This window comes from Catharus ustulatus, chromosome 1 (assembly GCF_009819885.2).
Source record: "Catharus ustulatus isolate bCatUst1 chromosome 1, bCatUst1.pri.v2, whole genome shotgun sequence".
In the NCBI taxonomy this organism is placed as follows: domain Eukaryota; kingdom Metazoa; phylum Chordata; class Aves; order Passeriformes; family Turdidae; genus Catharus; species Catharus ustulatus.
Window position 1 is genome coordinate 153,742,849 of NC_046221.1, and position 17,528 is coordinate 153,760,376.

Sequence of the window (17,528 nt, forward strand, 5' to 3'; positions counted from 1 at the left end):
TAGTGAATTAAACGGAACTAAAGTAGGAAAGTCATATTTGATCTTTTAAAAACAGGTTGAAGACTGAGAAACATCACTTAGAAAATTAGTTTGCACTCTACAAACACTTCTTTAAAGAAATTACTTTGCTCCCAACAAGCAGCTGATGACATGAACAAATGGAGATACCTGGTGAGCCACAATCACAACAGACTTCATTTCCGGGTAATCTCTGTATGTCATCAATAATGGCTTTTGTCAGATCCTCTAAACTGTTTTCACCTGTGCTCTGCTCTCCACGGAATGCCATATTTAATGCTTCTTCTTTGCTGTTAGTCAATACTGATATCCATCTAGCACAAGATAAAGACCTTAATGAAGATCTGCATTTGCAAATACATGTTAATCTATAAACTGTAGAAATCTTGCTAGGAATAAAATATTAGTGGGACTACAGGGAAGGACTGTATTGTGGGAGAGACTAAGGAGGGGGAAAAGTCAGAGACAAAAAGGAAAGATTTGAGAAAAGATAAGTAAGAATGAGAAGAGATAAATAGTCTTAATTCTAACATCCCTATGGTGAACAATTTTAAAGCAAAGTTCTCAGGTTCTTCAAATAAGCAGAAGTTGTGGAAGAAAAAAGGGGCAATTAAGCTCCTGTAAATTTAAATGCTTTTAAAGTTGCCCAAAATCTTCCTAAAGTCTCCCTCCTGGAGAAAATGATAACCTCTACTTTCTCCAGTGTGCATCTTTCTCTTCACAGAGGAAACAGCAAGCACTCTGGTGAATGTGTTGATGCCTAATTGCCTTCTAAATGCAGGTCTCTGTGCACTAATCAAGAGTCAGACTGTAAAGCTCAAATTAATGACAACTGCCATGGCAACCAAGGGGATAAGGATGACATGAGAGCAAAGATACCAACAGCCAAGATAAAATTTTAGGAGCAACAGTTGAGTGCAACAAATCAAGACTCTTTAGTAATATCTCAGGCACTATTTCCTTCCCTCCTGATGACTCTGCAAGTTGTTGTTTACACATAAAGCTCTAATTAAAACCAAACAAAACCCCTTCTCAGCAGCTGCTGTGCTCCATATGGAAGTAAAGAGGGAAAAGCAGTTCCACTAAGGACCAAGCACATTGCAGATGCAGTGTTGCTAATTTAGAAGAAAGAGCAAGTTAAAAAGAAATCCTCACAGGTAAAGTGATTTTAGTTGACTTTAGATCTACTGCAAATATTTTAAATGCAGAAATATTTTAAATTGGCAGTGTCCTCAATGCATTTCATATTTACAATATTCAGATTGTCTGCAATCATCAGTCTTCTGAAATATGCAGAAATGGTTATGATCATCTAAACAAACTGAGAGAACTTCAGATTGAAATTCAAAATTTCTCAGTGAAATAACAATGAAAAGATTAGCTTTAAAGGATTTCAGAGGATTTTGTAATCTTAGAACACAGATTCAGAACCTGAACTAATACATGGGCATTCCATATTATATAACTTCATGCACATATGTTTTTTAAATCTTTATGTGCAGAAAATAATCTAGGAACTAGTGCCTAAAATGCTTTAAAATTTTTGAAAAATCGACCTTAAAAATAAAAGAGAAATTGAAGGTCTTGAGCACAAATTTGCTCCAAAGTTTACATGCTGAAAACAATGAAGGTACATTAACCTCTCTCTTTACATGGGAAAAGCCCACACTAGAGGGCGTTCTTCTGCAATTTTAATGATGAAATTCAATGTTATTAAAAAATAAGAGGCAATGGTGTATTGTTTCTAATATTATAGCAATATTTGGTTAAATGCACAGAGAAAAATAATTAAACTCAGACAAGCAACATATATTCTGGCATTTGTTGATAATTTCTTTTAGAGTTACAATTTGATTAGTTTGTTAAAAAGGCAGAATTTGAATAAAAATCAACTAAGCAGTAACAATTAAAAAATTATTAGATGCAATTAAAACAAACACAACACAACTGATCCAGCTGTTAGTTTGATACAGACTTCCTTATTCTAAGTATCTAAATCGACAGAGCAATCATTATTTTGGTTGTGTTTGCTCAGGTAGAAGGAAGCCTCTGCCCAGGACTGTCACTGGGGCACCTGTGAGTGAGAGCAAGAGGCACCACAGTGGCAGCTCTTCCCTGATAAGCACAAGCACAGACATGCTCTGAATGCCTGGTGCTGCTAATCAAGAAGTGCCCTGTTAGTCACCAGGCCTTCCTGGTAGGCTGCACACTCAAAAATAAACAATTATAAACAATTCAAGTCAGTAAATATGGAATGGTAATTAAATGTTAATAGTTTATAGAACTCATTCTAATTGCTCTTCTCTTTTTCTTATCTGTATTAGTCTTTTTTGTTCTTCCTTTATTTAAAAAAAATGCATTTGTTTTATTTCACAATACTGCCAGTGCCAAATGAATAATCATAAACCTTCTGGTAATACTTTGTAGTGTTCTTTCAAATAATTTAAAAATCAATCAAGCCTTACAGAATTGCTTTGTCTTCTTGTTTTAATAAAAATAAATGACCTCAAGTTGTTCCAGCAAACATTTAGATTGGCTATTAGGAAAAAAATCTTCCCAAAATGGGTTTTTAAGCAGTGGAAAAGGCTCCCCAGGGAAGTGGTTGGGCCACCATCCCTGGAGGGCTTTAAAAGATGTGTGGATGGGGTACTTGGGGACATGGTTTAGTTCTGGGCTTAGCAGTGTTTGATCAATGGTTGGACTCAATGATGTTAAAGGTCTTTTCCAATCTAAACTAGTCCATGATACTATTCTACCTAACACAATAAATAGGTAGTCCAATCATCTGTTAAACTTGTTTTTCTGAATATCAGCAATTTCTTGTCATCCTTTAAGGAAATCTGTTTGTTGGACATTCACAGTTTTGAAGGCTAAACAAAAATCTGGCCTCCTAGGTGCCCTCAGGAAATAGGAGTTAATCTTGCATGGACCAGGCTTCACTCACATTTCTCTTATTTTGCTTCAGTATTTTCAAGTTAATAAAAAACTCTCCCCCAAGAACAACACCCAGTCTAATAGTTTGGGTGTTTTTTTCATTTTGCAATAAAAATTTAACTGTCTCTTCTGACAATCACTACTGCAACACTGTTGTCTCCAGGTAAATGCATGATCAGAACAAGAATAGCATAATATTTTTCAAATATTGATATATAACTTTTTTTTGTATGGAAGAAGCATCAGATAGTATCAATGCTTTCAAACTCAGTCCTTCCAAGGTGAAAAATGTCTGAAGACTGCCGTTAAAAACTAGACTGCAGTTAGATATCTGTTTCTTCATAGAAACACTAATGAAAGGCCAACAAACAGCTGCCTGGCCTGAAGGAAATGTTTGATGGGAAGCAGTAATAAACCTGTAACAGAAAGTAGGCTTCAGTGCTTTGTATGTGTGTTTTTTTAAGCATCTCCTTGTAAAAATTATTATTATTATTATTTAGTTTGAGGAGCTACTTATGGAAGCAGTGTAAAATGATTACTAGGCTAATGTATGCAAGGCCAGTTAAACTAGAATTTAGATGTGAGTCTATAAGGAAGGTGATTTGAAAAGCTATTTACACATTTTCAATTGGTTCACAAAGTAAAAAGGACAGAACAGAGGCAGCACTAAAACTGTGTGGACAAAACACAAGAGGAAAGGATCAAGAGAGAGGCACACCTCTACCAGTCAGGAGGAAACTGAAACAAGAGGATAAGAACTGAGGAGTTACAACAAGTAGTTCCTGCAGAACACCCTTAAATCAGTAAGGTTGGAAGTCCAAGGGGGGTTGCTCCCATGACTCCTTAAATAATACAAAGATAATAAAGATTTTTAGGGCAGCACTAGCTGCACAAGAAAAGCAGTTTCTCACCAGCACAATTACACTAATTCTGGTTCCTCAAGTGGGGCAGCAGAAGGGGAGGTGCTGAATTCCTCTCTCTGGTGACCAGAGACAGAACATGAGGAAATGAAATGAAGCTGCATCAGGGGAAGTTCAGATGGGACACTAGGAAAAGGTTCTTCAATGGACAGGCTCCCCAAGGAAATGCCAGGATCTCAACCCTGTGAGTGTTAAAGGAGCATCTGGACAATGCCCTTAGTCACATGATTTAGTTGTAGGACAGTCGAGGGAGGAGCAGGGTGTTGGACTCAATGATCTTTAAGGGTCCCTTCCAACTTGAGATATTCTAGGATTCTGTATTCCAAAGCAAGTAATTTTCTCAACCACTTGACTTTAGAGTGATAGACAAAATTTTAGTGCTTCTAATAGGAAATAAAACCAGCCTGGAATTTCAAAACAGTACAACAGGCAGCCTGCTAAATTAAATTTATTCATCTGCCTCTCATAAGAAGGATACTGCTAATTTATTCTTCCCTACCTTGCTCATGTGTTAAGAAAAAAAACCCCAAAGCACTTCATCTGTTAAACCAACTAATACAGTAAAAATTAATTCATGGCAGAGTACCAAAACTTATGACTCATAAGAAATAACAGTATTTTCCTCTTGACTAAGAAAATTACTGGAATAATTGAGTTCCAGGATGAATGCAGTAATCATGACTAGCAAGTGAGCTTTGTGCTGTAAGAACCAACATAAAGCTGTGGAAGCCCAGAGGGAAATAGCTGCACTACAAAGAAATCTCCAGCCCTTTTATTTCACCCATGACTCCCAAGGTTGAGCTGCCAATGCCACTGCCACTCAACACTACCAAACAAGTGAAACACCCCCTATACACATCCCCTGTACCTTTAAAATACACATGGAGTAACAGAGTCTTCCCCTAGAATGTGAATATTTAAGGAAAGAATGAGGTAGCCCTTGCTGTCCTCTTCAGTAATAACTTTATTCCTTGAACTTTTGGGTGTTGAGCACTAGACAAGTACAACACAATCTGGTGACACAGGAGGAAAGAGCCAGTGGTACATGGCTCTCACGAAGTAATTCTGATGCAGCAGGAAGAAAATTGTTTAAAAGGAAATAAGGAAACATGCATTAATGAAGCAAGTTCCTGGATTCTGAAGTACACAAATCCCAGAGATGTGCTTTGCTGTTTATTTCTAGGCTTACAGAAGAAAAAATGTAGGTATTTTCTAAGTGTCATATGGAGATCTCTTATCTATTTATTATGTTTAATTTCAAGGAAAATGTAAGATCAAGAGGAAAAGAAGTAACTGCAGAACAGGGTTGACAGAGAAGATTTGAGAAGAATTTAAAAATATTTCATTTGAATCTTAATAATCTGATCTACAATATCATCCCAAGCACTTCACACAAACCAGGTACTGACAGGATACACAATCTAAATGGGGTTTTGGTTAGTTGGGTTTGGTTTAGTTTTGGTTTTAACATTACTGGGTTTTAAAAGAGCTCTGTAATGTGACAGGAAATAGTTTACATTTATAGATTCATAACAACAGAAAAAAAAGAGATAGTAGGCACTACTTATGCAATAGCTGAGAAAATTATTCCCACTGTTATGTGTGTTTTTACACATCTCTATTGGCAAAATAAACTTGAAAAAATGTAAACATTCTTACGCCACGTATTCCTGTTCATCTTCTGCTTGAAAGTGGTATGTTCTGTTATCTGAAATAAAGAAATACATCTTTTCATTTGGTACATGATAAAAGTTAATGTTTACATATTTGGTACTAAAACCTATTTGGCAGCTAAAGTCTTCAAGAGAAATTTCTCTTAAAAGGTATTATTAATCCTTTATTCATAGCTATGGATAACAATTCTGAAAAAACCCAAAAAAAGTAAGATGAAACTGTAAATTTTGATTCACACCAATTGCATGTATTTTAAAAGTCTTAAGTTTTGAAATACTAAAGAAAAATAAACACACGGATGAAATTTTACCCTTTCAGAAGTCAAAACTAAAGCATAATTAGGAGAAGAGGGCAAAATTAATTTTCCCCTTTTATACAGTTTTTCCCTCCAGCTGAGCCAAGACAATTCTTTTTCTAACCAACAGATGAAGACATGAAGTGGCTATTATCTCCCACAATCAGAGGTTTCCTAGAGTGTCCTTTTCAGTATAGAATGTTGTAACAGTTTGTTGATTTGTAAAGTCTGAGAACACTACATTGAGACACCAAAAGAGTTTTAAAAACCAGACTGGATACAAATACCTGCTGTACAAGACCACAGTGGGAAGAAGGGGAACCACAGGAACTTTAATGCTGAGAAGACAAGGCACTACCAATTTTCAGACAAAGAGAAATATATTTTTAATGTAAGATAAGAGAGAAAGAAATTGGATCTCCTTGTCTTCCTCATTCCTTCAAACAGAACTCAAAAAGGAGAACAATGACTGAAAAGCAGGATAAAGCCAAAGGTCTTTCCTCTTTCCTGGTGGATACAGCTAATGCACGTTCCAGTAAGCTGTTACACATCTCTTTTAACTTAGGGAGCAGCACAGGCTGCATTTCATGGCTTGTCACAAACAAACAGTATTTATGTCACATCTACACAAAGAAAGGTTCTACATCCATTTGCTCATTATCAGAACTAGAGGCTCTGATCCCTCATGGGACACTGTCTGTGTCTAGATGCAGACCTGAACTCTGAGCTCTATCCTTGTGTTCTACTCAAAGCATCTTGCAATGACATTTCCAGAAATCCCACATAACACAAGATGGTACTAAAGTGGCTACATACGTGATATTAGGTCAAAGGACTTCTTATCTTCAGCATTTGGCTTCACCTGGCAGGTCAATAAATTCAGTTTAGCTGGTTGCCTGTTGGACTAAAAAGAAAAATTATTTTATTTTAAAAATGTATTGATTTAGGATTATTTTCCCTTTCTGGGGAGTGGGCATGTATGATATTACTTAGAGCTTGGACATGCACACATATCCACCCTCAAAAAGCTGGAGACCAGCATCACTTGGTCTAATTTGATCTCTCAAAATGGACATATTCCTAAATCTAAACAAAATTAAAATCTTCATGACCTCACTTTATCTGAAAGGGATGAAAAGAAAAAACCTTAAATTTACAATATGCTAATATTAATATTTTAATTGCATTTAATCAACAATTGCAAAACTATAATGCAGCTTTAAATTACAACATGCCCATATTCCAAGTTACCTCCCATTTTAAATAAATCAAAGATATAGTCCTAAAACTTTAAAAGGAAAGTGGAAAGCTGAAAATCTGGAGTTTCAGAACTCAGGATAAATACCAATAACCAATATTCTGGGCTGTAATTAAGTCACTTAAGACATGATAATTAAATGTATCTTTGAGGAATTTGGGGTTTATACAGGTGGCTTTAGAAATTGAGGGCTGTCAGTGGAATTTGGGGCAAAGGGGGAAAAGAGGTGAGGAAATGGGACCATCTCCTTTAACAAGAACAACTCCTGTCTTGTTTCCAACAAGTTCATGCTACACTCCCACAAGGCAGTTGTAGCTCTGTTTCCATCATGATCACCTTGGTCCTACCTCTGACTGAGCATTCCTAGCACAACTCTTCAGATATATGCCTGATTCCAAGAACTCACTGTGATCAAAACTTCCCATTTCAAACTTTTAATTGAAAGCATTGGAAATACTAAACACATTCACTCATCTGTTCACATGTGTACCATAACAATCCTTACAAGCAAATCCATCTGAAGTATTAATTGAGAAGTCTGTTCAATACATTTGCCATTTTCTTATAAAACTACTGATGAATTCATTTCATAAGCTACAGTTTCACATAACTTCAGTCAGAAGCTGAAGTAACATCTTTTTTGCAATAGCAAATTAGCAGCAACAGATTCACCAGGAAAGGAAAATGCTATTTATATTTTCATATAAAGGTATAAAAATAACTTACCGTTGCATGAGAGATGGTAAGAATTCCATTTTTAACAGTGCACTTCCTTCTTTGCCATACTTTCCTTAACCTACACAGGAATATCATATCAAGTTTAGTAAATAGATGTGACTTCAAAACACATTAATGTCATTATCATTTTGAGATGATTAGCTTTAAAAAACAAACAAATGCAGTCAAAATTTTACTGAATGCTTCACCAAAAGAAACCTGGGGATTTGTGACAGATTTCAATCATCTTTTAGAGAGTTATAAAGACAAAAGCTTTATTTTAACTATGACTATTTTTTCATGCTTGTCATGCTTTTTATATGTGTTCAGGATTGAACTTTGGAACTCACAGGTCCTTATGGCACATGCATTAGGAGAATATGCCTGAAGCAATCATAGAAAACTGTTAAAATTAGAGCCTGGTAGTAGATTTCACTATTATGTGCTATCAGAACATACCCATCACTCTTCTTTAAAAGATAACCTTTCTTCTCACTGCCATATTCCTTATTCCCCTGAAGCTGATGCATACTGTACCCTCCTTGCCTGCTCTGTGAATCCTGAAAAAGGGAAACACAACATTAATGTTCTCCTGATGTGCACAGTAAACTTTCCTAAACTTTAAATATATTTTATTTTTTCTTGTCTACAACATCAGAAATTAATAAAGATTACAAAAGGAGAACTCCTACTGCATGTTTTACATTCATAGGAGAACTTGCTTTTATACCATGTGATCTTGAACTAGATGCATGTTCAAAATTTAATTAATACATTAGGCCTTTGATGCAAATATGCATCTCAAAACAAAGACTTTTAGAATATAGATATTTAATACTGCACAATCTTACAAGCAAAAAGTAAAAGGTTAAGACAAAATTTCAAAAATAAAACAACAGAATATAGCATGCATATATATAGGAACATATATAGAAAGACAAATGCTAATAATTCCTATTTTTTCAAATAAAAATGTATAATTCATAAGATTTAGTGTATGAAGTCAGCTGAAATAACTTTTGACCTGATCTAGTCAAACAATTGAGTGAAATGGATTAACTTGTAACAAGCACATCAGAAAAAAAGTCCCCCAAATTCATTAAAACATTGACTTACTCTCCTAGACTTCGATCACGAAAGGCAAAAGCAATAGAGGAAAGAGAAAGCAAATAATTTAAAACAAGAATTATTATTCATTTAAATAACATGTTCCTCCAACACAATTTTTTAGCCCCCATTGTTAAAACAATGTTTTCTCTTTCTGAAGACACTAATAGAGTGAAGGTAAGAACTAATTTTTTTAGGCATATTGGTATTTTGTCTCACCCAGTAACAAAATATCATAACAAAATTCCAGGCAACCTGGCATATAGGACATTGGCTTCACAGAACAACTAAGATGACTGCAAGATCAAATTTTAATACATCTTCCAATCTTTGTAATCTTTAAATTGCCTAAAATGATACTTATATTGTATTCTCCACCAGAGGAGCTAATTCTGAATTTGTATTGAGAGAGATAAGGCCCAAAGTGAACTTTTAATTTTTGCAAGTGTATGGAAAAAGTTGTAATTAAGGCCACATCAGATTGTTGTTAAATATAACTGTGGAATAAATAATAACCTGCAAAACATTTGACAACCTCTCACCAAAAAAAACCAAAACAAAAAACAAAATAAAGGGAAGCTCAATTACTCCCTTGTCACTGACTTTTCCCCTCTAAGACAGTTTCTTACTACCACAACCAATATATTCTGAAGATTCCTCCTTCTTGGTTTATTCAGGGTGTTTACAATTGTTTTTAATTTTGTAACAAGTTTGTCAGAGTTTAGAGAAGTGCTTTGGTAAAACTGGAAGTCGTGGCTGGAAGCAGCACAAAGGTTCCTGTGAGCTGGGTGCTGCCAGCAGCTCTCATACCACCAAAATCTGCAGCTCACTTGTAAAAAGCAAATTTCAAATCCCTACTGGAATTAGGGTCCTGCTGGTATTAGCAAAGGAAAGAACATAGTAAGATATAGATCCTGTTGCAAATAGCATATGAGATGGAGACTTGGGGAAATAAGTCAAAATGTAAAGAAATAACTGACACAACAGACACAAAACACGATTCCAAAATTAGCTATATTCAACTTATTGCTGTTAAGTTACATTTGCAGCAACAATTAATAGACAAAAATAGGGAACAGAAGCCTGCATTAAAGGCAAATTTAAGCTTTCTAGGATATGAGTATTTTGCAATATACAAGATCACATGCTTTACACAATTAAAAGTAGAGTATTATTCATTAAAATACTTTTTCCAAAAGCCATAAACCATAATTGTTTTCCAAAATGAGATAATTCTTGCACAAGGTAACAGAATCTGCCCCAACTTGACAGAGGACAGCACCACAGTGGCCACAAGGGACACTGCATGTAGCAGAGCCAGTGTCAATGGTGCTCCCTGCCACGAAGCTCAGCCCTGGCACTGTTGCACTGCCCCAGATTCAAACATGGTCAAGATGTGCTTCTCCAGGAGCCAGGTAATTGCAGGGATTACAGTAATTTTTGGGTTTTTTTTAACTGATGAAAGGACAGGTATGTCAAAAAAACGTATAAGGTCATTACAGATGCCCATAATGCTAAATAAGCACCTTGAACAAGTGCAACAGTGAAACAGGAATTGCATAATGAGACCTTGAAAATACTGGGACATGTCACTTATCTCACAGTAGCTCTAAGGAGGTTAAAGGTGGCAGAATTTACATTTTGGACAGGAATCTCTAGTTTCAATTTCCTTCGCTCAGTCAAATAAACTTTTAACTATCAACAACCAGGACCTCAATTTCATGATTTCAAACTGCTTCTCTATCAAAGCAATGTTTGGTAGGAGTACTTCTGATTCTTGACAAATCCACTGGAGAAAATCCCATTCATTTCACGTTCTTCAATAATTCCATTAATCCATCAATTTTCCAGCTATGAGATTATAATGCACTAATATAAGTTGGAAAATGTATATTTAATCATAATCCACCAGGCCATCTGTCACAATAATAAAGTCCAGCTTTATGTCCTTGAAGATTTGGATATACACTGATGGAGGTTGATGGTGAAAACTCAGCCCATGTCAGGCTTTGGTGTCTCTTAACCAAGGAGTAATGAATGCTGACATGCTGCTTCAGGATTAAACACTGAATACCTAAGTAACACATTGTTTTATCAAGCTCCTCAATTTCTGCCAGCATCATTACACTGACTCATGTCATATATCAGAATCTCATGACTGTTGATTTTGAAAGAGAAACTTGAACATGAGTGTGATCACATGGTTGTTTTATTAAAAAAGCAGATTCTTTCATAACAGCCTTTATCTCTCTCCTGTGATTTGCCTGGATATCTGAGAATCACAATACTGCTCCTTTTTCTTCTAAGACACAACTTCAATTCTCTTCAAAACAAACATTTTTATATTTATAACTTCATATACATATATGGTACATATATTCACTCAAGGAGTTTTTCTAGAGTCCTAGAATTTGTTCACACTGCAATTAGTCAGAACAGCTCCACAGTTTATTTTGGTGATGCCTGTGAAGCTACTTTATTCCAACATGTATTCAAATTTCAAAATTTGACTTCACATTTATATTTGACTTTTATATTTTAGATGAGGTTTTGTTGCATATAGGTAAAAGTTCACAAAAGGAAGGCCTTGTAAAATCACGGCTCAGGCCTGCTACTTTGGTCAAGCAGAAAAGGACAATGGGAAAGAGACTGAGCTGAATTAGGGGCAGAAAAACAAGTCATGTAGCCACATGGTACTGTATGGTGGTTGGTTCAATTATGTTTGTTATGATTTAAAACTATGTAACTGATAATGAGCTTAACTGCTTAGAATAGGCCTGGTTTTTGCAATAAAGCAGCTCCCCTTTGCACCTGCCTGGGGACTCTGCATCACTGTGGACCCTCACCCACAAGGTTTCTTTCCACTAAAAAAGAATATTTTTGCTACACATCCAGGAAATAGACAACCAAAAATCCAAACATTATATTTCACTTGTTACTTTGCCTCATAATAATCTATGAGCAATTTTGAAAGTTGACCTGTATGCACTGTAACATATGCAGCCATAAATCCACAATAAATTTCTGAAGAACATCCACCCATTTGTCCTACTTTATTTCCAAGAACTGGCTGCTTGTCAAGAAGCATGAACTCAACAACATATGCAGCATCCAGGAGAGGAGGAGATGTTTTTTCTTTGCACCCCAAATAATCAGCTTGTGGAAGGAAAGGTAAATGAGAGGAGAGCAAGTCTTGTTGCTCTGCATGTTGGGAATCAATTCCTGATGAAGAATGAGCAGGAATTATGTTCAGAGTGATTTAAATAATAGGGAGACGACAAATGTAATGCCTCTATGGAAGAGATCTGGTAAATCCATCTGCACATTGGAGATGAAAGGGAAAAAATACCAAACCAAGAATCTGGAAATACTGTAAAGTATGAGATAAGGGAAAACTGAGCAGTAGAAAGAGCTGGCAGATTTTACAGTAAATTGGGATCTATTCAAAGGTTCTCTGTGGCACTCCTGTCAGCATTTGTGCTATGCAAGAAATTCTAAAAAACATGTAGAGTATGTTGAAAGGCTGTGTTTTCCCTTCAGAATGATGGGATTAGAGGTGCAGGAAGAGGAACAGCCTCCTGGCCAAGGTTTGCCTGCTACATGATGAACACCTATCTTATGAAAGCACATGGAAGCAAGCATGCAAAAGAAAAAATCCACACCTCTGTAAGGAATTACTCGTCCATCATTCCTTATTAACTGTGATTCCACATTAGTTAGTTTACTAACTTCAAGCCACACATCTACACACAGTCCATAATCACAATGGGCTACCTATAAAATTATGTGACAGCCCTTGAAAATACTTGCCCCAGTTACTGAAGTCCTATTTTTCAAAAGTTTCAGAAGAATTCCAAAGAAGTAAAGATTTTTTAACTTCACACCACAGAAGGGAGATTAATGAAAACTACTTTGAAGAGTGTATTTATTGTTACATACACTGGAAAACCAGGTCAGCTTTTGAATAGAGAGGTTGTGTACAAAAATTTCCTGCAGTTCCCTGGAAGAATCAGTAAGTAAATGATGACTGATGCAGTGTACCTGGACATTCAATGGGCACTTATTCTTCCTTATGAAAGGGAAAGAATTACATTGCCACAGGTCCTCAGGTAAGAAAACAGATCAAAACCATGAAACAGCCAAATGAAACCTGCGCCAGCACAAGTTGTGTCTAACACAAACAATATGGAAAAGGGTGAACAGTAAACTGTCAAATTTTGTTAGATACTATTAAATTATTCAGGATACTCAAGAAAAGCTGACTGGAGAATTTCTCAGGAACTCAGCCATAGTGAGTAGCTTGACAACAAATGACAGGTGAAGATCAGCATAAAAAAAAGCCATGTGATGCAGAGGGGAAGAATAAGATACTGTGAGCTCAACATGAAGATTCAGAAACAGGATGATATGATTATAGATTTACAGATGATTAAACTAACACACCTCCTCTGGCCAAAAAGCAAGCCAATGTAAGGTTTTATGTGGAAAAAAAAAGAAAAAAGATCAAGAAATATCTAGTGAGGATATCATCAATTCACACACACTCAGATCCTTAATAGGATATGCACGTCCAAAAGTTCAAAACAAATACAGAGCAAAGATTTTTCTACACAACATGCAGCCATGCAGGTGGGAAAGGCACAGCTGTAACATAAGCTGATGGTTTACACTTCAAAAAGCAAGTGCACAAATTCAAAGCCAGTCAAGGTACTAATGGGAGGGTATTCTAGGGAAGTATCAGTGTTACTGCCTGGCATTTTACTTTCAACAAGAAACTCGGCTGACTCAGTGACCTGGTTGTAAATGATGTCTTTATGTATATATGATATTAGCAATACTGTTAATCATATACTTGGATGACCACATCTATTCAGCAGAATGGCATCTGTCTAATGTTTAGTTATAATTCATATTTAATGACAGACACCTGGCAAATATGAATGTCTTATATACCTACAAGAAAACTGAATAGAGGATAAGCAAACTCTTCCTGAAAGAAAGCTACACTGACCCTCCCAACAGTCACTGTCACCATGGGATATTCAGTATTTCTCTCAGGAAGTATGATTTTGAAAAGTCACAGTATTATCTCAGGTAAAGCTGTGATGTGTGCTATTATTCTATCTCCTAGTTCAAGAAATATTCCAGAACATCTGCACTGGACATCACATGTGCTTCTCTCCACTTCTGCAGTGGATACCACATACCAGTGCATTTGATGATGAATTTTACTTTTTAACCAACCTGTCTCAGCTCCTGCTGTCTGAATAGCAAATTTTCTTCATTAGCCAAAAGAGTTTGGAAAGGAGAACAACAGCACAAAATCAATGTGAGTTAGCAGCTGAACTCTAATGGGAAACCACAGCGAAAGGCAAGTCTCTGGTTCTCATTCTGCCTTGGGATCACCCGGGTCAGGAAAATCCTGAACACAAACTGGCTGGAGGATAGCAGAACACAAGATGGAAGTATGTAACCCTTCTCTTCATTTTTTTCCCTGTACAATCATTCCTTATTGTCAAGGACAGGATGCTGGGATAGATGAAGCATTTATTTGATCCATTACAACCCTTCTTACAGTACATTAAGAAAGTACATTAAAAAAAAGAATAATTTCTTTTCATATATAAATGGAAACAGAAAATGAATGTAAAAATAGTGTTGATATGTAGTTGAGCATTGTAAATATTAGTTTTGCCATAACATTCAAAGTCCAACTCTTTTGAGCCAATAAGTACACAAAATTTAACATTAAACCAATTTCTGAATATAAATTTTACAAATTTGCATTATCTCCAAGAATAACATATCTAAATTATTTACCTCCTTCTGGTCAAGCTGCAGAGAAGATTTTATCAAATCTCTAAGAGCTGTAAGCTGTTTCTTTTCTTCATCTTGTGTCTGCTTTATCTATAGAAAGAGATTGCCATTATATGCTTGATGGATGCAACTTATATTGAAATGCATAAAACATTAAAATTAACCATTTTAGCTGACCTGAACAACTAGTTCAATTATTTTGTGTTTTTTGTAATAGTTGAGTTTATTTTCATGAACCAGTCCATTCTTAGATCTTCACCTTCTAGGCATATACTGCTTGAAAAGCAATTTAAAATGAATGTACAACTTGACATGCAGTTTGTTATTGTAATGGCTTGCTATATCTAATGCAACTAATTATCCTCTGAAATATTAAAATAACTCCAATAAATTTGACAGATTACTTAAGGAATGAAAGTGCAGTTTAATTTAGCAACAAATGACAATAGCAAATGGGATTAATGTAATTCTGACTATAGAATACAAAAACATTTGGGTGACAAGTGATCTTTGATTCCATGATATTACTTTTCTTCAATGAACATCACAGATTAATTAATTTTAAAACCTTGGAGTTATCATTAAGTAGTTGGGTTTTTAAATGTGAAAATGGTACTAAAATTAATGTTAATAACATAAGTTGATTCCAATAATCACATTTAAAAGTAGTTTATCTTAATGTATGATTGAATTGGTAGTAGAATGAAAGCTACTTTTACTAATAGCTCTAAAAACTGAATGTGAAGTTTAAAGTCAAATGTCTTTTCTTCATCAGTTATGTTCAGTTTCAAGTAACACACCATTTATAAGATGCAAATGAAATACAGATCCTTGTAGTTATATTTAAAATGTACTTATATTAAAACAAAATTCATTTTCAGATGTAAAGCTATTGTAAGTAAACTTACATTATATAAGTCAGCAGCCAACTTTTCAATATATTGTTTAAGTTTATCAGCTGTTTTCAAGCCATCTTGGAAGAAACTGGAATGAAAAATACCTTTGATTTATCAGGAATATATTGAGTTCATAACACAAAGTAGATTGCCTTGAGGAAAAAAACAGCAAAACCAATAAAACATCCAGCTTCTTCCACGTTCAAAACTGAACAAAATAATTAAACAGTAAAAACCCCAACAAAAACCCCCTTCCTTGTAGTTTAAAGTACAGTATCTTTCAACAGTGGAGGTACACCATTGTGACTTTAACAAATATCTGATTAGAGAGAATATAGCCAACATGTTTCTCCTACAGTAATTTCTAAATTTTTTTTTCTGTATTTAACTAAAGTTCCTGTGTGTTTGCCTTTGGGTTCTGATGATGACAAGGTTGGATCTCACCAGTTTCACCTTAAGGAAATCCAAACAAATTGCTGGCTTTCACAGTGGCTTTAAAACTTGCATAAAGACTAAAAACTATTAATTAGAATAAACAAGTTATTTAGAGAAATGCATTCTAGATCTGTGCCTCAGGGAATAAAATTAATTTTTGCATGCAACATGCAAGGTTTTCCTTTGGCCTCTTTCTCCATCACTGCCCTGCCCCACAAACTCACTCTCACACTCTCTTCTGGAATCTACAGCCCCAGAAGAGGAAGATTCAGACACCTGGCTGTTGGAACCCAGAAATCTGGGATTTTTGAGCTTTCTGTGTTTTCTGACACTGACCCCCAGGAGAACACTGCTTTTGACTTGAGGCCTTGGAGAAAGCTTCCAAATTTGAGTGATGGAGTTAGAGTCACAGGTGTGTAGTTAAACTAGAAGTGTGTGATTTCACATGGTGAAGGGTTTTGAATTTTGGGTTTTTAGAATGTAGTAATAGGTATGGGACAAGATGGAGGTTTTTGGGTGTTTTCTCTGTTTTCTTCCTTCTTCATGTTCTCAGGTAGTAGTTCTTGGTTGGATAGTTAGTGCTGCACTGCTGGTCACAGAAGTTTGGTTATTGGGTCAAAAGTACAAACAATGTAGGTGTTAGTTCGTTATTGGACTGTTTGGCTTTAAAAGACCTTGTAACTAGGTAGGTTCAGCTTCATTTTCCTCCCTTTTAGCTGGTAGCTAGAAGTGTTTCAGAACTCTCTGTACTTTAGATAAGATTTAATAAACAACCAAGTCCGAACATGAGAAATTTGTCTCCTTCATGTTTTCAATCCTGACTGCGTGAAGACAGAAGAAAATGAAAACAAACCACTAATTAGATGTGCAGCTGACCCATTTACACCTGGCAAAGCCCTGATACTTTCAAACAAAGGGAAATAAAATCTTGTGCAAACAAGAAAATTGTAACTAAAGCTTAAAGCATTGCAGCACTTACTTGCATTGTGCATGGTAATATTTAATAAGGTTCTGCAGAAGGTCCACACCCTTTTTTGTCTTGATTTCATTCACCTTAATAAGGTACTGTATAGACAATGAAAAACACGTTGATAATCATGGATCACAACCTTCAACAGTTTTCAAAACAATAAAACACCATTTGCTCAATGAATTAAACTCCCTGTTTAACTTGGGTGCTGACCCATAAAACACCAGTCCACCACTGCTAAACTTTAAAACAGGTAACAGTTTATCTGGCCATTCCATAAATTCAAACACCCCAAAACATAAAGCAAATTCAAATCCTTTACAATTGTCTAAAGATTTCTCTTTTTTAATGCTACAGTAGTCACTACTGAAATATTCTGAAAGTGCAAGCACTGTACTGCAATTCAAAGTAATCCCCACTAAAATGCAATAAAAATAACTATTGATATAAAAAAATCAGTTTTACGGAACTAACATTTATCACTTTA

At 35.5% G+C, this 17,528-nt stretch overlaps 1 protein-coding gene across 6 annotated transcripts in view; it reads right to left on the bottom strand.

Moving 5' to 3' along the window:
* Window positions 1–17,528, bottom strand: part of ASAP1 (ArfGAP with SH3 domain, ankyrin repeat and PH domain 1) — a 177,659-nt gene that overhangs the window by 41,415 nt on the left and 118,716 nt on the right. For 4 of the 6 annotated variants that reach the window (XM_033085931.2, XM_033086183.2, XM_033085850.2 and 1 more), the window contains 9 exons: window positions 17,051–17,136; window positions 15,649–15,724; window positions 14,744–14,830; window positions 8,933–8,941; window positions 8,276–8,376; window positions 7,826–7,895; window positions 6,658–6,745; window positions 5,532–5,580; window positions 169–332 (listed from right to left, as the gene is read on the bottom strand). In XM_033085931.2, the coding sequence (XP_032941822.1) occupies window positions 169–332; window positions 5,532–5,580; window positions 6,658–6,745; window positions 7,826–7,895; window positions 8,276–8,376; window positions 8,933–8,941; window positions 14,744–14,830; window positions 15,649–15,724; window positions 17,051–17,136 (730 nt within the window). The remainder of the gene's footprint in view (window positions 1–168; window positions 333–5,531; window positions 5,581–6,657; window positions 6,746–7,825; window positions 7,896–8,275; window positions 8,377–8,932; window positions 8,942–14,743; window positions 14,831–15,648; window positions 15,725–17,050; window positions 17,137–17,528) is intronic. The other 2 variants (XM_033086257.2, XM_033086019.2) reach the window with 1 other exon arrangement.